Source organism: Maylandia zebra, linkage group LG15 (assembly GCF_041146795.1).
Source record: "Maylandia zebra isolate NMK-2024a linkage group LG15, Mzebra_GT3a, whole genome shotgun sequence".
Taxonomy (NCBI): domain Eukaryota; kingdom Metazoa; phylum Chordata; class Actinopteri; order Cichliformes; family Cichlidae; genus Maylandia; species Maylandia zebra.
The window spans coordinates 14,119,739-14,147,724 of record NC_135181.1 but is presented as its reverse complement, the minus strand read 5'-3'; the positions used below and the strand labels follow the sequence as shown (position 1 = coordinate 14,147,724).

At 40.0% G+C, this 27,986-nt stretch overlaps 3 protein-coding genes across 4 annotated transcripts; 2 read left to right on the top strand and 1 right to left on the bottom strand.

The window, feature by feature from the left end:
• The first annotated feature begins 885 nt into the window (after window positions 1-885).
• Window positions 886-14,083, top strand: hpcal1 (hippocalcin-like 1). Its single transcript, XM_004568754.2, has 4 exons — window positions 886-1,217; window positions 6,990-7,457; window positions 8,513-8,618; window positions 13,315-14,083. Exons 2-4 carry the CDS (start codon window positions 7,080-7,082, stop codon window positions 13,410-13,412), a joined length of 582 nt encoding a protein of 193 aa, XP_004568811.1. The 5' UTR covers window positions 886-1,217; window positions 6,990-7,079; the 3' UTR covers window positions 13,413-14,083.
• Window positions 13,991-20,603, bottom strand: pdia6 (protein disulfide isomerase family A, member 6). Of its 2 annotated transcripts, none has more exons than XM_004568752.2 (13): window positions 20,479-20,603; window positions 19,987-20,128; window positions 19,365-19,422; window positions 18,679-18,805; window positions 17,943-18,046; window positions 17,682-17,827; window positions 17,257-17,371; window positions 16,723-16,863; window positions 16,223-16,307; window positions 15,850-15,922; window positions 15,298-15,456; window positions 15,120-15,216; window positions 13,991-14,671 (listed from the first exon to the last, which is right to left on the bottom strand). In XM_004568752.2, the coding sequence occupies exons 1-13, from the start codon at window positions 20,495-20,497 to the stop codon at window positions 14,606-14,608; spliced, it is 1,332 nt and encodes a 443-aa protein (XP_004568809.1). In that variant the 5' UTR covers window positions 20,498-20,603; the 3' UTR covers window positions 13,991-14,605. The 2 variants fall into 2 exon arrangements, with proteins under 2 accessions (XP_004568809.1, XP_004568810.1); XM_004568753.2 differs by having other exon boundaries at window positions 17,682-17,824.
• A 3,035-nt stretch (window positions 20,604-23,638) lies between these two features.
• LOC101470376 (voltage-gated potassium channel regulatory subunit KCNF1-like) lies at window positions 23,639-26,130 on the top strand. The gene has a single exon (XM_004568755.3). The coding sequence runs from the start codon at window positions 23,880-23,882 to the stop codon at window positions 25,374-25,376; it is 1,497 nt and encodes a 498-aa protein (XP_004568812.1). The 5' UTR covers window positions 23,639-23,879; the 3' UTR covers window positions 25,377-26,130.
• Window positions 26,131-27,986: the final 1,856 nt, after the last annotated feature.

Here is a 27,986-nt window from a genome sequence, read left to right as displayed (position 1 = left end):
TCAAGATAAACACTCCATGTGCTTATAGAAACAGGTGTCAGGCTTCAGGAAGACACACACACAGAGGCAAACGCACTCAGTTAATTATTTATCTTCTCACTGAATTGCTGACATATACACCATCCCGCCTTCAGTGTCACTTTAACCAGGGCAAGAGAAGTTACTGCTATTGATGCCGATGGACCAGTGTGCATCTGTGCCGAGGCTGAAAGAGAAGACTTATACGGGAAAGCATTGAAAGGAGCTTATGTCTACGTCATTAATACTTAATTCTACAAAGCAATTTGTACAGCAATATTACAGGGACTTGTATATATATACACTTGATATAATGATGCTGTTTCAATTACAAGGAATAACATGTTGTATACTGTTGTATAATGTAACTTAAAATACATTGCCCACAGTATTTACAAGTAAGCCTGGAAAACTGTCGCCTACAGGATGCCCTAGCCTATTCCAGAATAACTTTTAAATCACGTTTGTTATCGTAGAAGTGTTTATTTAGTCTATTTCTGTCCAAGTCTCCACATTTTCCCCCAGATGTGAAGCGTTTATTTTAGATATTGAGCTAATAATAGTCTCCGTTGATAATTTTCCACTGAACTCTGCTGCGACAGTTCCTTACAGTGAAGCTGCGAGTGTGGAGGGATCCATTCAGTGTATCGGGGGGAGGGATTTAAAGTATTACTTAAACACTACAAAACAGGAAATGCCATTAAAATGTTTTTTAAAATACATGTCACGGTCATTCTGGCTTTTACTCAGTGTCCCCTCGATTAAACTGCTATTGTTAGTAATTCTTCAATTGATGGAGAAGGTTCAATCCCTCTCCCGGACGAAGGAACCCCCCCCCCCCAAGGAGCAATATGGAACATTCGGATAAAAACCAAGCTGGGTGCCACATCTTCCACTAAATGATAAAGCCGCTACACCGGGAGCTGGAAGCAGGACATACTGAATAGAAATAATAATAATGATAAAACTATCTTGGAAGAATAATTACACGCTTTTTCATATCTTTTCTTTTGTCTGAAAAGTGTTTGGGTGACTCGAATATTTTCTCTCGCGTTGGAGTCGGTGGGAGGAGGTGTGAAGTTAAACTACTGCAAGTTAACGGTTAAGTTCGGCTGCTGGTGACGCCTTACAGTGGGAAACGTGGGCTTCAAACATTTACTCTTTCAGCCGGAGGACCCATAGATACCTTCAGGAAAAAGGTAAGTTTATATTAATTTTTTAGAAACATTTCTCGTTACTGTGAAGTCCACTGTGCTTCAGTGGCTACTCTACCCTGGACTGCTGTGGCAATTTCCCCAAGACAGGACTACACCCAGTTAAAACACATCTCATCTGCCCTGGAAAGTATTCCAGTAGTAAAAATATTATCAAAAATGCAGCTTAGTGGCTCACAAGTCTTAATGCAGACTACATGCTGCAAAACAAAACCTGATCAAATGTAATGCACTGTTTTATTTAATTTATTAGTCCTTTATTTATCCAGGTGAAAAATATCATTGAGATTAAAAATCTAATTTCCAAGAGAGACCTGGAATCATGGCAGCAAAAGTCAAAAACACATGCACCACATAACTACATTACAAAAACATATACAATACAAACATGTAAAAAATATACAGTAACAGATCATTAAAGTGATCGACTATATGCATCTAGCTAAAGAAAAATAGCCTTAGACAAGGCACATTGAGTAATATTGAAGCACATGTATTACATGTATGCGAAAGCACATAAACTAAATCAAACCTAACAGACAATGTTTTGTGCTTCATAAAAAGATGTGCTTGTCCAAAAAATATTTGTGATTAGGATCAGCAGATATTATAACTAAAGAGTGTGGCTGAATGTGTGGGAGGGGATTTAATTCATCTTGGTTTGATCTTTTTTTTTTTAAGGTTTCATGTATAAGTGACATGAACTAAGTATCAAATCAAGTTTTTAAATCACAGCTTGCCTAAAAATGCTACAGAAACTGGTAAAATGTTAATATTATAAGTTCAAATACTCACTGTGTGACATCTTAGAAAAAAATAAAGATCTGCCAGCTCCTTTTCTTGCTATGGGATTGCCATCTAAAACACTGTCTTGCTAAATATTAAAAGCCTACTCCTTTCATCTACTATTTCACACTATTGTTGCTGTTTTTCTAGTTAATTTCACACATTTTTTTTTTCAGATAAAAAGACCATAGCTATCACGTGAAGAGTACGCATCCAAAATTAAATACACCCACTCACCAAGTGTTAAAGTAATAAAAATACACATAATAATTTTGCTGCATGGTAATGTCAAGTGATGAATATGATACTAATGTTTCAGATTTAAAGTAAGGAAATATTAAATGCGCGCACACACACACACACACACACACACACACACACACACACACACACACACACACACACACACACACACACACTCGAGTCTCAATATATCTTCTGCCCTGCGTGTGCCCCAGATTGACTGTTACACTGCCTTTCCCTCATAAGCTGTAGCACTACTATACTGTTGCCTTGACTACTGGTGTGTCAGGGGACCTCATCCTGATCCACTGCAATGATTTTCTCTGACATGAGTTCAGAGAGACTGCCACGAAGCACCGCTGAATGCGAGAATAATGGGAGAGCTCATTTTCTCCTTAGCTTATAAATACCTCACACCAACTCCTCAACCACCTGATGGAGTCCCAGTTACCAGTGGTTCGCGTACTCGAGGCTACAGCGCTGCTCTGCTCATCCACTGCAGAGCAGGCTAAAACGGGCACGCTTTCTCTCTGTGCACTGAGCCATATCAGGTTGTTTGGATTACATTCCCTTTAAAAGAGGCACGATGCAGAGAGCATTAAAAACATTCTGTCAGTCGTGTTTATCAAGAGTTAATGAAGGGAAAAGGTTCAGTGTGAGCCCGCTTGCAATATAAAAACAGGAGGAGTGGGGATGTCTGTTGTATTTGTACTAATTGACAAATGGAAAACCTAACAATATCCACTAAGAATACTAGTGGATGTTCACAGTTTAGAGGCTTTGTCTGAAAATAAATTAAAACAAATACTCGATTGTATCCTTTTTAAGAAAAAGTAATTACTTATGTACATTTAGATATGACTTTAAGCAGAAGTTGTCTTTTGATTCCCACGCTCACTAACAACTGGTGGAAACATAAGCATGAACTATTTTCTCTGTAAACACCTAAGGACAGATATATTTAAACATATGCATGCTGCATCTCTGTATCTGACTGTCATTGTAGTTTCCTTCCTGTTTTTCGTGAAATAATGAGCATGTTGGAAAGAATGTTTTTTTTTCTTTGTTGTGACATAGCCCTACTCAGGAAATAAAGTGGGTCTAAGAATGGCAAACAGCAGTGAAACGGGTTTACAGGAACCCCCGCTGTAGCCTTGGGGAGGGGGGATGCATGCTGCACTGGAGCTTGTGTGAAACAGTCTCATTAGGCGGAGAACCCACTGGAAAAAAGTGGATCATACGGAACAAGGAAGGCTATGGGGGTTGGGGACAGGGACAGGATCTGTTGCTGTGTAATCTAAGGGAACCGCAAACACTGAATGTGAACTGGCAATCTCGAGGGGCTGTAGTGTATCAAGCAACGGTCACAAGACTGTGTTCAGCTCACCAGCTCTGCAACCCCACCAGTCAAGGCAGAGAGGACTTTATTTTCCCTGAACCACATCATTTCCTGAGTAATTCTATGTCACAACAAAGAAAAAAACTTTATTAAAACAGCCTTTGAAATCCCAGACCAAAGCTTGCATGCATAAGTAGGAATGTTTTAAATGTTATAAGCAGTACTGCAAATCTATTTAATCACTTTATTAAAGGAAATTACCAGAACTTGCAGCAGGTAAAAAAAAAAGAAGCTTTTTGCAGGAATACTTTTAATTCAGTTAACAGTTTTAATGAAAAGAAAAATATGTTATCTGATAAAGAATGTTTTAAAAATGCCTAATTACAGTGGAAAGGGTTTGTTTAGGTTTTTAATGAACATATTTCAGAGGTCACTGCACTCTGTAAGACTGTTTTGCAACCCGCAGCCTTATGTAAGTATGTTGCTATTACTTACTAAAATAACTAGGCTAGAGCACATGCTGTTGCATATTATGAGTATTTTCTCTTAGCCTCAGAGGATCTTGAAGCATGAGGGTAGCACTTTTTCCATCTGACAAGCTGTTGTGTTTCATGTGGCTTTGTGTTTGTTTGAGGGAATAAATAGCAACGCCCATATTTATGTCTACTCGGGCTCAGCCTGCGCACTGAACTGTCCTGGAAAAGTCCATGTGACACAGATCTGAGGAGGTGCATCCTGTTGTATGTTAAAACGGAAGGACTATAGTCAGGCCTGTAGGGCAGTGTGTGATTCATGCTGTGGTCCAGTTAAAACAGAGGCAGCAGACATGATAATATATTCTCAAAATAATAATCACCTTTTCTCTAGTTGCTCAGTGCTGCTGTGAAATGTTGAAGTGTCTGAGACACCACAAAATGCTACTTTGTGGTCATGTGTTAGTATTTTTCTTTGCAACAGGACGTAGAAGCCTTTCACTCTCTTTAATCCATATAAGCAATAATAACACCTTGGCTTTCAGGACAGTTAGTCGATCAGCCTGGTCACTGATGGATGGATGTGTTTCCATTCAATTTTTTATCGACATCCTTCACAAAGGATGAATCTTTGTGACTTTAACGATTGCCTGATTCAGGCCGACACTGCGGCAGGGTGGTTAGCACCGTTGCCTCACAGAGAGAAGGTCCACCAGCCAGCCGGGGACTTTCTGTGTGGGATTTGCACTTTCTACCTGTGGCTGAGTGGGTTCTCACCAGATACTCTGGCTTTTGCCAAAGACAAGTTTGCAGTTCTAAATTAACTGTAGCAGTAGCAGTAGTATCCTTCAGTCAACAGATATGCACTCGTGAACTCACCGTTAGACAATTCAAAGTTTTCCAAATTCCTAATTTTGGAATGCAGTTTGCATGAGAAAAGAAAGCTGGATTGAGAAATTAAATGTATTATTGTGTTGTACTTTGATTTATTTTTATCTGTCCAGAAACCTGAGTGACATAGTTCCTTGTTTGACTTACAGACCTCTGTGTCATTCTGTGACTTTGATTCATAAACCTACAGGAAATTACACCTGTCTGGCAATTATAACAAATATGGCGTCTGTTTCAAAAGGATCTCATCCAAATTCAAGCCGCTCTCATTTGTTCTTCGCCAGATGGATCGTTCTGTTGCCAGAAAGACAGGAGCGCTGGGGTCCCAGTAATTGAAAGAGAGAGAACATGGGTACAAAGCTTCTCTCCCATAAATTCATTATATCAGCACAGAGGAGTGGAGGTGTTATTCAGAAAGATTATTATATAATTGCACTGTGGGTATTAGCAAAGCAACTCATATAGTATAGCTGGAAATAGTTTCTCTTCTATGTGTCATACTTTTTCCATTCTTTCTTCCTCCCTACCCCCGCACATCTCTCTTTCTGTCCCTCCCACTCACACTTTACCAGATGCATGTGAAAGATTAGCTCAGGTTTTGGCCAGTTTTTCCTCAGTTTTCCAGAAAACGTTATAACAAATGTGAAAGTTGCTTTCTTGTTCTATCCCACGGAGCCACAAACCAACCATGCTAAAAGAAAACTTGAGGTAATTTCATAGAATCAAACAGACAATTTGTAAGTAAGAACATTTTCCTTCTACAAAAAAACCCCCCAAAACAAAACAGCTGTTTCCTCTTGTTATTTTTTGGGGGAAAAGTCTGGCACATTCTTAACACCTTCCTCACCTAAAATAAAGATGCAGACATATACATGATGACACCTACATCACACATTTTCTCTGAAAATGTCAAAACCTTTTTGCTCACCGGCAAACACGTGTCAGCGTCTGCTTCATAATGAGTTTTATGCAGGAGGTTTTATTTTGGATGTGATGTGTTTATGCATCCTCATATCACCAATCATGAATATCCCTGTATACATGAATAAACAGATTTTGCAGAGTAGAACCATGGAAACAGAAGCAAACCACAGAAAGCAAACGTGAATAGAACCAGGTGGTCAAATGCTTCGCTGGCTTTGTCTTTTCTGTACGTATTTATAGCAAGCGCTCGTGTTTATGTGTTAGGTTAACAGGTACGCTGCATTTAAACACTGACAGATTTAAGGAAAATGAAAGCAGTAAATACAGGACATTAAAATAAAATCACTGCAAGAACATAGACAACAGTTAAGAACCGCAAAGTCAAGAAAAGACAAAGAGAAAAGTTTAACTTTAAAGTTTTTTTTACCTTAACACTGGATGATTAATGTCTTGAAACAGGGTGTGTCTTAATGTGGTTTCAATGATCGCTCGTTCTGCAGTGGCATCTTTGCTGTTGTAGTTTAAAACCAGTGGACTTGTCTATGGACTGACTTGGATGCTCATTTACTTGCTCTCTGAATTTGCTCTTTAATCATTGTGTCAATTCCACCTTCTTAAAATCAGTTAGGAGATTAATTTTCCCATGAAGGTGAGGATTATTGTCAAAATGAATGTTTGGCCTTCTCAGTGACAACAGTCAGTATCAGCCTGACCTTTTAGAAAGTGGCTTTATTGAGAATTACAATGCCCCAGGACACTTGTCCCTCTACCATGCAGTGAAAGGTCGATAAATTATCACCATGCCTGACAATTAATACTGTATCCACGGAGACCAGACCACCCCCTTGCTCCATACACATGTGTGCACACACATAGTGTTTTGTTAACATCTGCGTTGTAATCTTATCTCTTTTTTTTCTTGTGTATGGACCCTGTTTGAATTATCCAGACTTTTTCCCCCTCAGCTTGTTTGCCTGAAAAACATCCTCAGAACATGTTTTCTGATGAAACGCTGCTGCAAACTGAGTGGAATTATTGACCCCATGAATCATTTATGATATTCACACAGGGATATTAATGAGGGTTATTGGTCCCCTGTAGGAGCAGAGGAAGCTGGAAAGTAAAAGCACAGGGAGTGGAGGATAGGAAACACCAGCCCTGCTATCGCCCTGCCTGCAAAGGTGCTTTGTCATGGGGAAACAGAACAGCAAGCTGCGGCCTGAGGTCCTGAACGACCTGAGAGAAAACACAGAATTCACCGACCATGAGCTGCAGGAGTGGTATCGCGGCTTCCTGAAGGACTGTCCCACCGGCCACCTGACTGTGGACGAGTTCAAGAAGATCTACGCCAACTTCTTTCCCTACGGAGACGCCTCAAAGTTTGCCGAGCACGTCTTCCGCACTTTTGACACCAACGGCGATGCCACAATCGACTTCAGGGAGTTCATCATAGCACTGAGTGTGACGTCTCGTGGCGGGCTGGAGCAGAAGCTACGCTGGGCCTTTAGCATGTATGACCTGGATGGGAATGGCTATATCAGCCGGGCAGAGATGCTGGAGATAGTTCAGGTGAGGACACACTATGTGCTGTGTGATTGATACTACAGAGCAGAGGTTTTATATGTGTGTGTGTGTGAGCTTATCACATTTTAATAAACAAAATCTAGACAAATAACAACGAGAATTGGAAAATAATTCAAGAGAGTAAATTAGTTTACAATAAACGATCACTTTTTACATTTTTAACACTTTTACTGTATATAAGACAATGAAACGATATCATTTCCTTCTGTCAAACAATTTAAAAAAAGATATAAAATACATTGTATAAGCCAAATAAAAGCATCTGGAACATGCTGTTTTTTCTTATATCAGTAATAACTAAAAATATTTATATTATTCAATCATTCTTTTTATGACTGTTAATAAATAAGTTTAGCTCTAATTTTTGCTGTTATATGCACTTTAGCCTCCTGGTAATGGCTGTTTTTAGGTTCAACAGTCATCTGCAGGCTGCCCTTTCTGTTTTCCTTATCACTGTGGTTATATTTACTCTTCCAATAAGGTGGGCTGAGCAGTCTGGATATTGGCTTAGTCCTTCGTGCTTGTGGAAACAAATAAATGTGAAAAAAATAAATAAAATAGAGACCATGCACTGGGTACTAATGAGCGCTAGGACCACACCCATTAAAATAATTATTTAAATTTAAGAAATACTGTTTGTACACTAAATAAAGGTATCGCATACAGGGAGTAATAAATACAAATGAAAAAAGAATGATGTGGAAAAATAACAGAAGCCATGCTGTTGCAGCTGGCAGAAAGCATTCTGTTTTCCAGAATGACATATTTCTCTCCTTTACTTAATCAAATTTTAATATTATACAAGCAGATAAGTGAGTTCAGAAAGACCTACTGCGGGTGAAACGGCAGGATCTTTTGTTGTCAGACCAACATCATTATCTGCTAGCTAACAGAAAACAGGTCAGAGCTTTCAGACAATATAAGCAAAATGATGTCAGTGGCAACGGTTATTTTTCATCAGTGCGCCCTAAAAGCTTCACGCACGTAGCCAGCAAAATCAATACACACATCACAGGAGTCATTATTGTCTTTTTTTATAGGCAATTTACAAGATGGTGTCATCAGTGATGAAGATGCCCGAGGATGAATCAACACCAGAGAAAAGGACAGATAAGATCTTTCGACAGATGGATATTGACAATGATGGTAAGGCTGGTGTCTTATTTCCATGTGCTGCATACATCATTGTGAACCAAATTGTTCTTTTCACAGTAAATAAATAAATCGACTTTTTATTAATGCTTAATCAGTATGCTAGTCATGCATCTGGTCCAACTAAAACTGGTCCTGTTATAGATGGACAGTTTGACATTGGGAAGAATAAAGTCAACACTTTAAATTGCTTGTTAGTAAAATTCACAGCCACTGAGTTTGGCCCGCTTTTGCTTTCAGAGCTACCCCTAATTCTTTGTTGTGCAGATTCAACAAGGTGCTGAAGCATTCCTCAGAGAGGAATATTGCTCCATATCGACGTGACAGCATCACACAGATGCTGCAGATGTATTGGCTGCACATCCATGATCCGAGTCTCCTGTTCCACCGCATCTCTGGAGGCTATTTGAGTACAGTGAACTCATTGTCATGCTCATGAAACCAGTTTAAGATGATTTGAGCTTTGAGGAATGGTGCACACTGTGCTCATTAAGGGACAGACATAGTCAGCAATAATACTCTGGTAGGCTGTGGCATTTAAATGTTGGTATTACGAGACCCAAAAGGAAATAACCCCCACACCATTACACCACCAGCAGCCTGAACTGTTGATACAAGGCAGGATGGATCAATGCTTTAATGTTGTGCATGCCAAATGCTGACAGTAAAAACCTGAATTTCGAAATCAAAATCAACTAATCAGACCAGGCAACATTTTTCTTTAGTCTAATATTGATGAGGCTGTGTGCAAATTGAAGCCTCACTTTGCTGTTTTTAGCTGACAGCAGCGATCCTCTGCTGCTCTAGTGCATCTGCATCTAATTCGACATGTTGTGCATTCAGATACTCTTCTGCATACCTGGATTTATTATAACTATTATTATAAACCAAGTTACTGTTGCCTTCATATCAGTGTAAAGCACTCTGGCCAGTCTCCTCTGAACTCTAAAATCAACAAGGCATTTTGGCCCAGAGAACTGCCGCTCACTGGATATTTTCTCTTTTTTGGACCATTCTCTGCAAACCCTAGAGATGGTTCTGTGGGAAAATCCCAGTAGATCAGCAGTTTCTGAAATACTCAGACCAGCCTGTCTGGCACCAACATGCCATGCCACATTCAAAGTCAGTTAAATCACCTTTCTTTCCCCTTCTGATTCTCATCTTCTACTTCAGCAGATCATCTTGAATTGCTGCCATGTGACTCGCTGATTAGATATTTGCATTAACAAGCAGCTGAAGAGTTGTAGCTAACAAAGTGGCCAGTGATTGTATATTTGGTGCGTAAACCATAATAATAAAATAAATACTGTTTGGATAGTTATTGTAAAGTTGTGACAAGTGTTGTTGAAACTTTATTAATGGCGAAGAGATGCTGTGAAGAGTATCGATAAACATTACACTGATAGCTACTATAAAACTAAATCTGATGTTTATATTAACTTTTCAAGAGTGCATGCGTAAGCAGGTTAGGTGGCTTTAGTGAAACCACGATTGTGGACTTCTGGTTTTAGTTTTAGTCATTAGTTCTGTTTTAACTCGTGCTTTACTTTTGTTTTCACTATCGGCTTGGTTGGATATGGCCACAAAGAAAAAGAAAAACATATAGTACTGTGCAAAAGTCTTGAGCCACCCCTCATTTCTTTATGTTTTGTCTCCAAGGAGTCAGACTTTTTGTTTTGTAATTATTAGTAGTCTTAAGCACTTTAAAGTTTTCTAGACTTTTTATTTGGACAGTAACTGCTTTTTCACTCGTTTTCAGTCCTGTCCTTGAACCCGACACCTTTTCGGGGGTTTTGTTATCTTGTTAAGCCACTAAGCACTGACATATGAATCAAGTAATTCAACATTATGCACTCCACACTGTATATAAATGCCACTTGTTTTGCACATATTCAACTCTGTATATTTTATATATTTTATTATTATTATTATTATTATTTTATTTTATTTTTTTACTATTTAATTTGTAAAAATGTGTATACACACACACACACACACACACACACACACACACACACACACACACACACACAGGAAAATATTTAGTATACACATCCAGAAATGTATACACTATTATATATTGTACATATATTTATTAGTTTCAGGTTGGCCATTCTTGTATTTTGCTCGTTTGTGTTGTTGTGTTTGCACATCTCTGTTGCTTGTGGGGCTCGCACACAAGAATTTCACTCGCATGTGCTGTGCCAGTGTGCCTGCACATGTGATGTGACAATAAAAAGTGATTTGATTTGATTTGATTTGAAGTATTAAAAAGGGCACCCACCTAAGACGATGGACTAGTCTTGTGTTTACACATAAAATACAACTTAGCCAAGGGTCTATTTTGAACTGGATTTTTAGGCACTTAACAGCCTGGTGCAAAAACATACAATATCATTTGATTTCTTAGAATCCAGTTAAAATGACAAACATAACAAAGTTTGACAGGCATGCAGTAGTATTTTTGAACAAATAACATTTACTCCTAAAGAGCTCCTAAAGAGAAATCCAGGCATATCTCTACATGGTGTGCAGTGTGTACTTAAAAAAATGTGAGGAAATAGGACAAATCATCTAAGCCAGCATGCGTATTCATTTCATTGAAAGTCTACTCTTACCTCCACACTACTAACCTAGCGTAGTATTGGCCTCCTCTCTTCTTTTGTCTTTGGCCAACAGTAACATAGTTTCCACCGTCACCCTTTTGGCTAACAGCATCTGTAGTAGTTAACCTGAGCACCAACCAATCTGATATGAAAATCTCATTCTTGATGAGAATGAGATTTCCATACAATATGTCAATTTTTCGATATTTCCACAAGCATGTTTGATTTGAAAAACTTTACACCTCCCCATCCTAACACAACCCTCCCCCATTTATCTGGGCTTGGGACCGGCATTCCCCAGACCTCAACATTATTGAAGCAGTATCGGATTATCTTGATAGAAAATGGAACAAAATGGAGTGAGCATCCAAAGAAGAGTTTTGAATGACCTTTTGGAGGATGCAGAACTTTTCCTGAAGTCTACTTAAAGAAATGAAAAGAAAGCTTCCCTAGGAGAGTTCAAAGAGTGTTGAAGCACAAAGGCGACCATACCAAATATGTTTCAATAAATCCCTGTACCTGTACCATTTTCCTATTTTACGAATAAATAAAAAGAAATGTGGTTTGAATAGAGTTCAGTGTGGGTGGTCAAACCAAATACTGACTTTCTGACTCTTCAAACTTTTTTTAGGGTATAATATAAAGGGTTTTTGCTCTTTATATTGATATTAATATTTATATATATTGCACGCACCATATGTATATATTTACCTTTATGTTTGCATGCTTCAGTATTAGTGTAGTATTTTCCTAGCAAAATATAAAGAAATTAGGCCGCATGTGACGCAAGACTTCTGTACAGTTGTCTGTTGTGAAAGATTACTTATGTAACAGCTGTTTACATGAAAACCATGACTTGCAGAACACTTTTGGCACTTTGATTCATGTCATATCACACGAAGTAGCTATGATTGGCTCCCAGCCTGGTGATCCACAGGCTTACCATAAATGGATTGACACTTAGAGTGACTTGAATGATACATCAAAAAATGCACTTTCCTTACTGAATCTGACACATCACAGCTCAAGATATCTGGAGCTATGGTGCTGGGCAGGAGTGTTTTGTTTTGACATTGTGAAGGTCAAGCTGTGTCTCAGACAGACGTTTTAAGACATCATGTGATGCCATATGCCACGCCTGAAACCACAGCTGCAGAGGAGGGTAGAGGGTAAATTGTAGGCTGCATCCGCGATGCTCAAGGATGTTTTTTCCACATACCCATGAAAGCTGGAAACTGTATTGAACTACTTTACTCAGTTTTCCAAGGACCAAAACAACGTAATAAAATTCTGCTGAAAGCATAACACATCTGGAGCTCTAAAAAGAACGGATGTTCCCGGCATCACACAATCTCTCAAACACAGGCCACTTGTAAAGTCCAAATTTTACATTTTTTTTGGGTGGTGTCAGTGCCACCTGAAGGTAACCTAACACATTTAAAATGAATCTTTAAGCCCTATTAAGCTAACCGGCTAATCAGAAATCAAGACCACTAAGGAGCTTGGGGAAACCTTACCTGATCTTTGCTTAGGTTGGGGCACCCACTGCCTTCCTGTTAGTCAGAATACTGGCAGTAGTAGCACTGGTGTGATTGGTCAAACCAGACCCAGTAAGTTACAGAGCGAGTGAACCTCTTATCTAATGCTATTATGTAAGAAAAAGTAGGTGTTAGACTCAAAAAAGTGTAATTTTCTGCTGTTTCATCTTAGAATAATAAAAAATCTTTTAAACAAAATTAAAGTACACCTGATATGTTTTTACCTAATTTCTGTCATATGTATACTATGAGAGTGATGAATGTTCGGGTAAAACATGGTTAAGGTTTCACATCTCTCATGCAGAACTGCACTCGCATAGAGTTATATACATACAGCAGCGTCACCTGCTGGACAAGAAACATGACGGCTATGAATACCATGATTCTGGCTCAGGTCCTTTAGGTTATTTTAAACTACTTAATGCAGTGTTATTTGTCACCATCTCAAAAGAAACATCAGTAGCTGATTTTTGTGGGTAGTTGCTGCATGTAAAACATTTTCATGTTTTACTGCTCATAACTGACATTTTCTTTCCCCCCCCACAGGCAGATTGTCTTTGGAGGAGTTCATTAAAGGTGCCAAGAGCGACCCGTCCATTGTCAGACTGCTGCAGTCGGATCAGGGAGCCTCTCGTCAGTTCTGAGGACACAGTGAAAGTGATCACACCCTGCAGCTCATGCACACCTACATCCCTCCAGCTTTGTGCCGCTTGTTCTGACAGAGGATCAATCTTCATCACAGCCCCTCCTCCTTTCAATTTAACACTCCATGTCTTAATGTTTACATTAATGTACACTTCTCTGGTCAATGTGGCTTTTTTCCCTCTGTGGACAATGAAGTGGATTTTCAGTCAGGGCATTTTTTTTTTTGTGCATTTCAAAACGTCTCGTTTTGAATACCCGTTTGCTGTAAGTGCCATATCTTTTATTTATGCTTACAGGATTATATGCTTTCAAGTATTATGACTTTCATGTTATACTCTCATGTTATACTAAGAGGAAACTAATTAAATCACTTAATTCTATTCAATTTAATTGTTAAAATGTGGCTTATTGTTGTTCTTTATTAATTTCCTTTGGGATTAATAAAGTATTCTGATTCAAGATAACAGTAGCTTGAACTGGCACAAGCTGCTGTATTTAACAAGCTCTCTCTATGCCTTTGGTATTGCATGTGCTCAGTGAAATGAGTTTACAGTTCATGTTAATAATGAGGCAGTGATTATTTTTAATTTCTTTTTATTTTTGTAACAAAAATGTCCTTTTGTTTTCACACAATTGAAATAAAGTTGTGTAAGAAAAATCTACACAAGAAGTCCCCCCTTGGTATCCCCATTTGTCCTGGACACACATGATGCAAACTCACCAACATCCTCAGTCACTGGTTTAAAAAGAGACAAATTTAGTCACATCAGGTGGGACGTTTAAGTGTTAATTTGACAAGTCCACATCTCAAAGTAGGTGCTTGACGAGGGCAGGAAAGGCAATGTTTTAAAAAGTGAAACAATGACAAAAATGTGACATTCGGAAGCTCCACCCTCCTCTCCTCAGTGGGCGGCAGCTGTTTTAAATATGCGGCATCTAGCGTTCAGCAGGTATGTGAGAAAGAGTTCACTCAGAGGACACGACACACTCTCCCCTCCTTCCTGTCCTCCTTGTGACTAACAAGATGATGTGAGAAACCGCAGGTGTCTCTCATGTGTCTTTTCAGGAGTATTTCAGTAACTGGGCGACCGGGCCTCCCATTCGTCCACAGGAGAGGGGAGGTGGAGCGCACAGGACCAGACCAGACCAGACCAAACGCAGATAGTCTGGATCAGTCCTGCCCCATTTGGACTCATAACTCGTCCTTGAAGTCATCGAGTTCTACATCACTGAGGTCGTAGTCCTCCTCCACGGGAAGCTTGAGGATGACAGAGCGTAAAATAAAGACGAGCTGTCAGCAAAGACTGAGATGGACTGAACCTCTTCAAAGATTATTTAAAGAGACAAGAAGGTTATCTGGATTTAAGTGCACTGCAATATTGCATAATAATGCAGATGGAGTACAAAGTTTCAGTGCAGAGGCGGTACAAAGCTGGTAGGCATTTATTCTGTTACACTAAGCAGACGTACAGATTCAGTTTAACTACAAATTGCTTGCCCTGGACTAATAGTTTGTCCCACTGGGACAGCCCATAAACCTTGGGTTCAGGGGATAATCCAATCCTGTCATTCTGGCCCTTGTCTGTGTTCAGCTTCAGTACCCGTTTTCTGATTCACCTACCAGTTAAGGTTGTTTGACTACCCTATGCTAGTCTACATGCAGTGCTACACATTCCAACCATTATGTCAATGTGATTCCCACTCACCTGTCCATCTTTGCCGTCCCATGGTTCAACAGTGTGAAGCTTGGGCATGACGCCACCTCCCAATGTGGCAGTTGAGCCACGGCCCACAGAAAGCTCCCTGAAAAGATCAGCACATGTGAGTGACGCTGCTCAGCCTACTCCAAGTTGTGTAATGTATTTGTTAATTACACCTCCTTACCTGAGGAACTCATGAATACCAGTCTCACTGAAGGAACCCCTGAGCAGAGCAAATTTCATCTTGCGTGTGTTGATGGCAGCCATGGCAGGGTAGCCGAAACCACCAATACCAAGAGAGGATTCCAGCTCCATCTGAGCCCCTGCCTCGGTCCACAGCCAGCTGAGAAGAAAGAGTCGGCCGTTAATCACCGTCATCATTTCCCTTACTATATCGGTGATTGTAGCGTATGTACCTAATCTCCTCTTTCTTTAAAGGGTGTGGCAATCTGAACAAAACTTTGCATGAACATCGTCACACATATTGCAATTATTAACTTCTATATGTTTTTAAAGAAAGAGTCATTATACATCCCAATTCTTATGATTTGTATATTCATCATCCCACTGCGAACTCGATGTTACGCTCTTCCTTACATAACCCGTACGAAACTCAATGTTCACCAGAATTTGTCCTTTTGTTCAAGTCACCACTAAACAAGGAATGAATATGAAACTCTTCCTACTCGAATTTAGTGATTTGTACACTACTGTATGTCTGGCCTTGGGTGCTTACCCCCACATCTTCTTCTTGTACTTCTCAGCCATTTTCATCATCACATCCAGGTAGCTGTTCCTACCTGCCGCGCCTGTTAAGACATAATGACCAGTGATGATCAGCTATTCAGGAATGAACTGTTACTGCTTCTGGTAACTCTCCTGCAACCTGTTGTGAGGTATAGCCTTACAGCTCAAGGCGGAACCTTTTTTCATGCATTAAAAATATGTTTTTAATAAATATTGGGAGCCCACTAAAGCCATGCTCGAGTCATGATTATTGACATAAAATAAGTAGATAAAAGTTAAAATGATTTATTTTCATTAAGGGCAAAAATGTCAAAGAATCTAAGAAGAGAAAGACAGATCTGAGTTCATGTGTGTGATCCCACCTGTGTCTAGGATGTGCGGCAGGACAGCAATTATACACAGCTGACTGTCCTCACAGGTCTTCTTTAAGACGTCTTCACTGAGAATCTGAGAGACAAAGAATTTAAAGTAAACACAAATTTAATATTCTGACATGAATTTGCATTACTTTTTATTGCAAAGTGCTTTCATCACCATACCGTGTATACACCCTATATATCAGTAGTATTAGTAGTTTAATGAATAGTAATTTATATTTACTCTATAACAGGCTGAATGTTTGTTCTTCGCTTCTATGTGCCTACTCTTCAATTTTCGTATTTCATATCATGACAATAAAAGGTTTTTATTCTAACTTTCTAGTTAGAATTAATATATATTTTTTACAAACTATACATTAAAGTACACATTAAATCAGGCAATTTTCTTGTAGACTATGACAACATTATCTTCAATTTGCATTTTAAACTGTAATTAAAAACAATTATATATGACTTTATCATACAAATATGAGAATACTGACCTCCAGCAGTTCTGGAGGAGGAGCATTGTCAGAAAACAGATCCAAAGCCTTCTCAATAATGTCACCGCGGGTGCGACCTCCTTGGTAGTCTTCTGGCTCCTCACCTTTGCGGAAAATCTTGATGGTGGGAAACCCACGGATCTACAGAGGAATGATTATCAAACAAGAAATCAAGGTCTGCAGTTTTGACTATGAAGCTGGGTTTTACTCAGGCAAAAACATTCTGATTTAATTAGTGTGACATGACTAAATCCACACTACAAATGCATTTTTAGAGCTTTGAAACTTAACATTCTGCTAAAAAGCAGCAGAGGCTATTATTCAGTATCAAACGCCAGTAAAAACATGTAAGTGTAACACAGACCATTACAAATGACTCGAGAGTAAGGAAGTATCCAAGGCAAAGTGGCCACTGGATTATTGTGCACAATAATCAAGTTGTGCATTTAAAATTAGCCAAGAAAACATGCAAATGTTTTTTTTCACATCTAAAGAGTGCACCTTTTCAAGACTTGAAAGTCAGCTGTTACTCACCCCATAGCGACTGGACACGCCCTGGTGTACAGTAGCATCAACAGCTCCAAGGCGAACTTTGCCCTTGGTCTGCTCCTTGACAGCTGTGGCTGCAGCTGCCCATTCAGGCTCCAGGCTGTTGACAAAGGAGGAGAGGTGCTTAGAAAAACTTTATCATTTAGCTTCTGAGATACTGACATTTAAATCAAGCAAGAAACTTTATTTTCTTCAGAAATATCAAATGGTATTAAAGGTATTGGAATAAAATCCCTAAGACCTCACTGAACAGTTTTGAGTGGGATTAAATTCTAGTGGAGGATTTTCAGTGAGACTTATCCAGGCCTACTGGGCTATTATTTCACTTTTTCAACTGCACTAGATTGTTACAGTGAGAGGATTTCAGTTTCCTACTGCTTGGAATTAACCGTTTCGAGTACCAAACTCACTTCTTGCAGTGTCCACACCAGGGGGCGAAAAACTCCACCAGCCACACATCATCACTGTCCAACACCAACTTGTCAAAGTTGTCATCAGTGAGCTCGACCACATCTTTCTTGTTCCCACCACTGCTGCCGCCACCACCACCGCTCTGCTACAAGCCAGTTATCAGTTACATAAATCAGCTCATGTGTGTTTTCTTAAAGCTTTGTGATTTCATGCAAGTGCAAAAAAAAAAAAAAAAAAAAAAAAAAAAAAAAGTTCATTACCTGTTTGTAGTCAGAGCCACCAGATCTGCCGCTCAGCCTCTCTTTCACCAGGTTACGCAGAGCGTTCATGGCTCCATCCACGATGGCCTGGCTGCTGCGTCCACCTGCGTGGTTGTCAGAAATGCAGATTTCAGTTAACGCAGCCTCGAACACAATCACAGGAAGAAAGGCCTTGAAAGCTATGAAAATAATACCTTATTAAATACAGTGTTTTGTACAGGTCTCTTATAAGCCCTGAAAGCAATAAAATACTCTGTGAAGTCACAACTATGCTTGATAAGACTCAAGATGACCCTGTTCACAGACGTAGCAAGGATCAGCAAACAAAGTCATAATGATATGATGGACTGAGCCGAGCCTGCTGGAGAGATAAAACATTTCTGCCATAGACTTCGGGAAGGTGACCTTGTGTAGATATAAGTACACGTAGCAGGAAAGTGAAATTCAAATTGGATGCTATTACACAGGATGACTTTTCTTGCTATTGCTCATCTCTATTCTCATCTAATAGATGCTTCTGCTTAAATTGTTGGGGGGGGGGGGGGGGGTCGCCTGAACTTTCTTTATCAAGATAAGATGTTAGGTTATTAAGAAACAAACCAGCATCCCCTTTTCTATTAATTATTATGTTCAGCTTATCAGTTTACTCAACTTATTCAGTAGGACTTGGAAGATTTTACTATGAAAAATACTTTCAATTTACACATAGGAAAGTTGTAGCAGCAGAGTTCTGTACCTTGGTACTCCTCTGGTTTGTTCTTATTAGCGCCAAAGATCTTGATGGTGGGGAACCCTCTGACACCATACTGGCCACCCAGTGACTTGTGCTGGTCAGCATCCACAGCACCAACTTTGACAATACCCTGAGGAAAAGTCACAACACACAATTTGGATTATGCAGCTTCTGAGTTTATATTCAGGTCAACTTGTTTTTATTTGGCTTAAAACAAAACGTTAGTTTGCATGCCAATGAGCAATTGCCGTTAAACTGGGATTTCATTACAGGAGTTGCCCATATCAACAATACTGTGTGGAAAAAGGAGAAGACATTTCACGAAATAAACAAGTCATTTTTAATCTGGATCCTGTCATCCCAGGTTGGATAACGTCTCATTTCTTCCTAGTTTTCAACAACAGAAAAGTTAGGTAGATAGCACCTCTTTCTTACAGGAAAATATCCCTTATTAAGTAACCATTTTTTATTGTTAAATATCAAATAAAAGGCACACACACATAACCATCCACTGAATGCGCTGTCACTGAAATTACTGTGAAATTTAAAGTCAAAGCCCACCGCTGAATATTTCTCCACAACAGATGTAGGCGTTTTTAATGCAGAGGAGGCATTCAGCTGAGAAAACAGGCTGTCAATCAGAAAGTCTACAGGGCATCAGATAGATGATCACGGCAATTTGTATTTACCTTGAGGGCAGTAGCTGCCTTCTTCCAATCAGGAGCTAGATTTCGACAGTGGCCACACCTGGCAGAAAGCAACAGAGAAAGTGAAATCTAAATCCATGTTTTTATACACAAACTCATTTTAATGTTAAAAAAACAACATCATTTTGCCAGTGTGAGATTTATTCTACAGTCCTTCAGTAATGACCTGCTAAATACAACGCACAAACAGCTATGTGGCACCCTTATTAGTCACTGAACCAAATGCTCTGGTATTAATAGGGAGTGAATATTTAACACTTGATTTGCATAGATTTTGTGCAGTCACATCTCCGCCGACTGCCTCTTGTTGCAGAATTGAGTTTTGCTATACCAACCCTGTGTGCACGCAAGCATGTAGACTGTGTGCATCTACGCACTTTGTGTCTCTGTTGAGCACTTTTGCACGAGATGGTGCTCAACCTAAGGAGGAGCTACCAGCTTACCAGACAAGTCTATTCCTATCACAAGTACAGATGTAAAACAGATGACTGGATAATAAAATACAAAGATGAGAAACTGGTATTTAAACTAGTCACTGGCTGTTCTTAGAACACTTGTTACCACTACAAGACAAGAAGAGTCCATCACAGTTATACAAACTCACCAGGGAGCATAAAACTCGACCAGCCACAGACTGTCACTCTGGATCACCTCTCTGTTAAAGTTGGATTGGGTGAGCTCGATCACATCATCACTAGCCGAGTACAAAGCTTGGACAGCCAGAACCAGAGAGCAGCCCAGTACTCCTGAAACAAAACATGAGGACAAGAGGAAAAGGATGACGCCTAGCAATGCATGCTCATTCACCGAAACAGCCACTTGGTTTAAGAAAACAGCGAAAAAATGTTTTACATCTACTTGTGTGCAGTTCATAATCTACATTTATTTAACAAATAAAGGAAATGACTTTGATTATTTAATTCAGTAGACGATAACGAAGGCCTGGCTCTGTTCTCTGAATCTTAACTTAGCTATTTAAGCTAACAAGACGAGCAAAAAAAAACAAACTAAAACGCCGCCAAATTCACATTTAGTTAACAAACCCACAAACCTTAACTTTAGTATAAGCAGAAAAGCTTCTACTGTTGTCACTCACCGAGTAAAAGTGGCTTCATGATTTCAGCCTCTCTATGCTCGTCTCCTCACTTAGAACAACACAGTCCGCTGCCGCTGCGTCGCTCACAAAAGTACACAGAAAAATCTCACCGTGGCCCACCCTGATTGGTCCGCTGATGCCGACGCTTGAGCTCAGCCAATCAGCGCGCGCCGTGTAGTTTTAATGGAACCGGTACACTGAAGACGGGAGAGAGCGGCCGGAGGAGAAAGGAAGCAACACATGTAACAGCAGCAAGAGGATGTGATCCGTGAGAAGGCTGACTCATTACAAACAGATGGAATGCGACTGTACATATTAAACACAGTATCGTACAGATTTTGCTTATGCAAAGGCATGCAAAGATAAGCCAAACTTAAAAGCTAAGTAATGCTTTTCAGTGTAAATAATACATAAACTTTACTTCTCAATAAGTTTTAGACAGTTACACAGATAAAATAATACTAAAATAAAAATAAATGGTATCTATTTGTTACTATATTACTATCATTGTTTATTGAATTGTAATTATTATGCTTTGCATTAATGTGAAACGCCAACAATCTAAACTACATTTTTTTGTAACTTTTCCTCATCATAAAGTGTAAAGAGACATAAAACGGATCCATACACTCCCTGACAACTTCATTAAGTACACCTCGTTCAATTACATGATAACAACTCAATGAATTTAGGCATGTACATGAGATAACCTTCAAACTGAGCATCAGAAATTGTAAGAAAGGTGATTAAATAACTTTGAATGTGGCATGATTGTTGGTACCAGACAGGCTGGTCTGAGTATTTCAATATTGCTGGTCTATTGGCATTTTCCTGCTCAATCATCTCTAGGATGAAAAAAAGTACCTTTGGCTGCTCCCTTACTTCCTAAGAGGTTCCCACATGGAATGAATTCACGTGCTTTCATTTGGCATGGATTTTACACCAAATGCACTTCCTAATGCAATCCTCCCATTTTTAGAATTGATCAAAAAGGAGAAAATATCCACTGAACAGCAGTACTCTAGGCCAAAATGCCTTGTTAAGGTCAGATGAGAATGACCAGACTACTTTGAGTTGAAAGGAAGGCAACTGTAACTCAAACAACCACTCTGTAAACTCACACTAAACCATTAAGCAGATGTATTATAGCAGCAGAAGGCTACACTAGGTGCCATTCTTGCCAGCTAAGAACAGGAAACTGAGCCTATGGTTTGCACAGGCTCACCAGAATTGGACAACAGAAGATTAGAAAAATGAGCCTGATGAGCTTCGATTTCTGCTGCAACATTCAGATGGCAGAGTCAGAATTTGGCATAAATAACATGAGAGCATGGATCCATCCTGCTTTGTGTCAATGGTTCAGGCTGTAGGTGGAGTGCATACTTTTTACAGTTTGACCCCCTTACTACTAAGTGAGCCTCTTACACATCACATCATACCTCAGTATTGTTGTTAACCCTGTCCAGTCCATTAAAACTACTATGTATTCATCTTCTGATCAGCAGGATAACACACCATGTCACAAAACTCAGATAATCTAAAACTGGTTTCTTGAACAGGACAATGAGTTCACTGCACTCACATGGCCTCCACAGTCACCAGATCTCAATTTAAAAGAGCGCGTTTGGGATGTGGTGGAATTGGATATCCAATGGAAACTCGGCTGATAAAACTAGAGCAGCTGTGCGATGCTATCATATCAATATGGTCCAACATCTCAGAGGAATATTTGCAGCACCTTGTTGAATCCATGCCATGAAGAATAAAAGGAGTCCAACCTGGCACTTGCAAGATGCACCTAATGAAGTGGCTGGTCTGTGTTTGAGACCTATTAATCAGCCTTAAAGACTGAGTTTTAACTCCTATGTGAAGATTTTTAATTTCTACATTTCATATCACAATAAATTTCCATGAGTTAAAAAATGAAGTAATGACTGCACGTAAATGACATTTACATCCTAACTATAGCAGTCAAAATTTAAATGCAATATATTTTGTCATCTTTTCTTTTTTCTTTCTTTCTTTGATTTTTTTTTTTTTTTTTTTTTTAGAATTTAGAGGAAATGTGGTCAAAATTCGAGTTCTCCTCGTTCCTATGTGGCTTTTCTTCCTCCCACAGTCCACAAATTACGCATGGTCATTCTAGATTGACCATAGGTGTGAATGACTGATAAGTGCAAACATGGGAAGTGTTTCGAAGATAGCTTAAGATGCAGTCGTTCAAAGATATTGTCTGTAGGTGGAGACAAAGAACAAGACATGCAGAATGGCTGCTGAAAGCCATTCAAGCTGTTACTTCAGTGAGCTGGAGGTCTGATCAGGTGAACTCGGTGTTCAACTTATAAAAAGACAAGAAATACATAAAATAAACACACAGAAAATAAATATTCTGGAAAATATATTAAAAATGTGTATAGGCCAAAAGTGTAAGAAAAACGCATTACAGTAAAGGTGCCACTGATTGTAATTTCCAGCCAGTTATAGGAGCCAGTTACGTTTTTTTCAGTTGCTTTTCCTTAAAAAGCCTCGATTACTCCTCATATTAAGTACTTAATAATTAGCTGTTTGCTGAGCTGTTGCGCTGCGTGATAATGAATTCAAAATGGATGATGGGTTAAGATTTCATCCGCTGTTGATGGAAAAATGGATGATTTGATTAACTGCCACTTTAACCAGTTGTTGTTCTCCTCCAACCCAACCCAGGGCTACGACTATGACCCTACCGTTTCACAAATCATCACATGCCTTGGAGATTTATGATCTGCGCCTGGCTGCACTGCGCGAGCGGAAGACATCCAGCGAACTTTAAAAAATAAAAGCATAACATGCCAAGATAATAGGTCGGGTGGGGCTATAGCAAGCTGAGTGAATATTAGAACAAACCATAACTTTTAGTATAATGCGCTAATTTATTATTGAACAAATTATACATTGAATTTTGCATGTGCTACTATTGGCATCCCATAATGAACATAACTTGGCGTACAATTTTGGGAACAAAGAGTGTGTCTTTAAATTATACATTAAATAAACAGCCTGCTCCACTTTTACCTGTCTCATACTGCTATACGTGTTTTATTGTGAAATTTAAGCCTGGAAATCTCGGTTTGCTTTGGTTATGGCACGCTTGATAGTAGGCGCACTTCAATGCCAACTTTCTCAGAGCGCACAGGCGCAATGATCACTGCCAAACACAGCTGAGTGGAAGTGAGGAGACTTCACGCTGCATTCAGTGTCTGAGCATACACTTTTTTCTAACCTAAAAGAACAGAAATTAGAAGGTTTGTCGGTTGTTACGCACAGCGCCAGAGCTTCTAGTGACTTGCGTTAACTTTGTCAGAAAACGGATTCAGTTATAATCTCAAAGAGTTTGGCTGTTTTCTGGCGGACTTGTCAGAATAATGTGGGGCTTCCAGAGGACGCGGTATGCAGACTGCAACGGTTCTGAGGCCAGTGAAGAGACTGAGATTGTGGTGAATATCGGCGGAGTGAAACAGGTGTTGTATGGAGACGTGTTGACTCGCTTCCCGGAGACTCGACTGGCAGAGCTGGTGGACAGTTCACTCAAATCTTCTGAAGAAATCTCATTAATATGTGACGATTACGACCCGGACACGGGAGAATTTTACTTTGACAGAGACCCCGAAGCTTTTAAGTGCATAATTGAGTTGTATTATTATGGGGAGATACACATGAAACGAGGCATATGTCCAATTTGCTTCATGAAGGAGATGGAGTTCTGGAAAATTGACTCGGATTTTCTGGATGAATGTTGCAAAAGCCACCTGAAAGAGGTAGAGGATGAACTTGCAGAGATAGCCGAGAAAGTGAGAACTATCCTTGTCGACAGAGAAGGCGATCCGTCTGCAGGGGGCTGGCAGCGCTTCCAGATATGCCTCTGGCGGTTGATGGAAAAGCCAGAATCGTCCCTGCCTGCCCACATAATCGCTATAGTTTCTTTCATCTTCATCCTCATCTCCTCCGTGGTGATGTGCGTCGGCACCATCCCCGACCTGCAGGTGGAGGACTCGGAGGGTAAACTCACGGAGCATCCGGTCCTGGAGGTCATCGAGACCGTGTGCATTGGCTGGTTTACTATTGAATACCTCCTGCGTCTGATCTCTTCCCCAAATAAAATAAAATTCGTACTGTCCTTCATGAATATAATCGACTTCATGGCGATCATGCCCTTTTATGTGGTGCTGATTCTGACCTCCTTCGGCGCGGGAGTGATGGAGCTGGCTAATGTGCAGCAAGCAGTGCAGGCTTTACGCATAATGCGCATTGCGCGCATTTTCAAGCTGGCTCGCCATTCCTCAGGACTCCAGACTCTGACATCTGCCCTAAAGAGCAGCCTGAAGGAGCTCGGACTGCTCCTCATGTACATGGGCGTGGGGGTATTCCTTTTCTCGGCTTTGGGCTACACTATGGAGCAGAATCACCCGGACACCTTGTTCACCAGCATCCCACAGTCTTTTTGGTGGGCTGTGATCACCATGACCACAGTGGGGTATGGAGATGTCTACCCTAAGACCACTTTAGGTCGGTGTAACGCGGCTATCAGCTTTCTCTGTGGGGTCATCGCCATAGCCCTGCCTATACATCCCATCATCAACAATTTTGTCTTGTTCTACAACAAGCAACAGGTGCTGGAGACTGCGGCCAAACATGAGATTGAACTGATGGCACTGCGCACCGGCGGCGAGCTCATGGCTGCATCTGGCTCCCATAAACATATTTGCGGTGCAGGGGCCTGGGACAACGACATGCGTTCCGGTCACAGCGATACGTTCATTCCCTTACTGAAGGATCCCAGGGGAGGGGCGGGCATCCAGACCCCTAGCATGGACACAAGCTTTGAAAGCACAGCCGAGGCCACTGAACATTTTATCTCATGAAAGGGAAACCCCCCTTACATTAAAAAGTCAGCAAAAGAAGAAACATCATGAAATTAATTATTCAGTTTTGAATTATTCAAACGTAACTTGACAAATTTGGTTTAATGACACCGCCGTGACTGCAGAATGTAAATAGTCTCGTGGACAGAAGAAGGCTTTAATGCTTTCCAGGGACCTTTAAATGCATTGAGGATTTGCGCCTGTTAAACAGATATATGTGTGAGATATTGAATTGATGAGCTGTGCCTTTGCGCAGTGACTCGCTGTAGGCTGAGGGGTTCTGTTCAAACAGCCAATACACCGATTCCCCCATGTAGACATCTTATGTAACACGCCCATAGTCCTCACACTTATACTGTAGACCGCATTGTAGCGTAGTCCTCTGTACAGAAATATATACATCACAGTAAATGCTTTTAGTAACGCAGACAAGCAGCTTTAGTCAAGAGCACAGATAAATGTAATGACCCCAGGATTGATTTGTGAGAGTGTATAGACATCAAAACAGAGCTGAAGAAAAGCTGAAGGTGTTTGGATACAGACCACATGCCATACATTCAAATGAGGTAGGTGACTGTATCACTGCAACGTGTTGCAACCAAAGGCGTATGATGGGGACACAAAGCAACATAAGGCTGGGGGTGGGTTTATTTTTGCTGCTGCCTGTAATCGTCATGGCATCATTGTAATTTTTTTTGTAACTGACACTATATGATTGTGAGGTAATGCATCAAACATAAAGCCCGTCTACTGTGCAGGAATTTTTAATGCAGCGTCTGTGTCATTGGACTGAATTTCTCGTTAAGCTCGTGTTGCCGACATCGGAACTTCAGAGGCTTCCTTGCCTGCAAGACATGTTCCTGTAAATGGGTTAAGAATTTTACAGCAGTCGTCACCATCTCTGCAGAGGTTCCGAGGAATAAACTTGACCAGCGAGTTGTAGATGAGGGAAAGAAGCAACAGGCAAAACAAAAACGCTCGTGTATAACTCTATACATTCGTTTTTCAGCGTTCGGGGAAATACAATGAAGAAAAATACATAAAAAGAATAAATAAATAAATAAATAATAGAACTGTCTGGAAAGCAGGTAATGGATTTTTAAAGAAACTTGAAACCACCGTGTATTTTCGCACTGCCTCATATGTTCCAGAGTGAACTCTTAAATTGCCCTAATGGGGGCTATTTTTAAAGGTTACATTTTCACGGTTTGAAAGGTGTCAGCTCCTACGCCATTAGTCTGAGTGACATGAAATTTGCTGCACAAATAAACCAGTCCTTAGAAAAGTTAGGCGGCACAGTAGGGGAGCTATAATTAAAATCTGGCACGTTTCATTCAGATGTCATGTCTAATGTGGCTTTTAAACTTTTAAGTCATTGCTCTCAGTTGAAAGCCCCTAAAGTTCTATAAGGTAACTTTTTTTTATTGCAATTTTCTTGTGAGGTGGGTTATTATCTGAATAATTTATGATACATTTTGTCTTGATATTTGATTATATCTGTCCTGAACAACTTTAGATACATAGAGTAACCCCTGATTGCAGAGAACTCAGCTGGTTATGTGTTAGTGTCTCTCTGGATTGTCATAACACAAAATTTGTGCTGCTTTTACAGACAGCGATCATTAATCCATACTAAAAGACTGTATGAAGGACTAAAGCTCATAGTCTGCATAGTGGATGTGAAAGATAATCCCATGTCTATGGGTAAGAGCAAGAATGTCAGTCTATGACCTTCCAAGGTAACTAAACTAAAATTCACAGCAGAATCCTTTTCAATATATAGCAGCTGTTTGCACCTGATAGGGATTTATAGTAAATCATACGGCAGGAAAAATAAAACTTGAACAGCTTAGTTTTAGGCATTATAAGGTGACTGTGTGCATCTTCAGTAATTAATGAATCATGCCTATTTATACATTAACAACATAATTAATTGTGCCTACAGTTTTAGGAGCAACTGTAGGAGCACCCCTAATTAGGAATCACTGGATAGTTCCTGTAGCCTTAACTTAACTTTTCAGCCTCAAAAAATGTATTATGGTAAATGGTCTGTATTTGTATAGCGCTTTACTAGTCCCAAAGGACCCCAAAGCGCTTTACACATCCAGTCATCCACCCATTCACACACTGGTGATGGCAAACTACATTGTAGCCACAGCCACCCTGGGGCGCACTGACAGAGGCGAGGCTGCCGGACACTGGCGCCACCGGGCCCTCTGACCACCACCAGTAGGCAACGGGTGAAGTGTCTTGCCCAAGGATACAACGACCGAGACTGTCCAAGCCGGGGCTCAAACCGGCAACCTTCCGATTACAAGGCAAACTCCCAACTCTTGAGCCACGGTCAGCGACTTAAAAGGTTAAAATATTAAGTACAAATAAGTCACATAATGTAGTTATTATAAAAGAATCCCAGTTTTCACATTCATCTCCAATGTAGAATTTCTCTTGGTTTAAGTTAAAAGTTGGGAAGCTAAAAGTAAAGAGCAACATGTTAATCTCAAGCGCTGTGATTGCTGCATTACTAAATCACCTGATACATCTTACAAAATGTCAGTTTGAAGAGTAAGGGGGCACTCCTTCTGCATGGCTACATCTTCACTAGTGTTT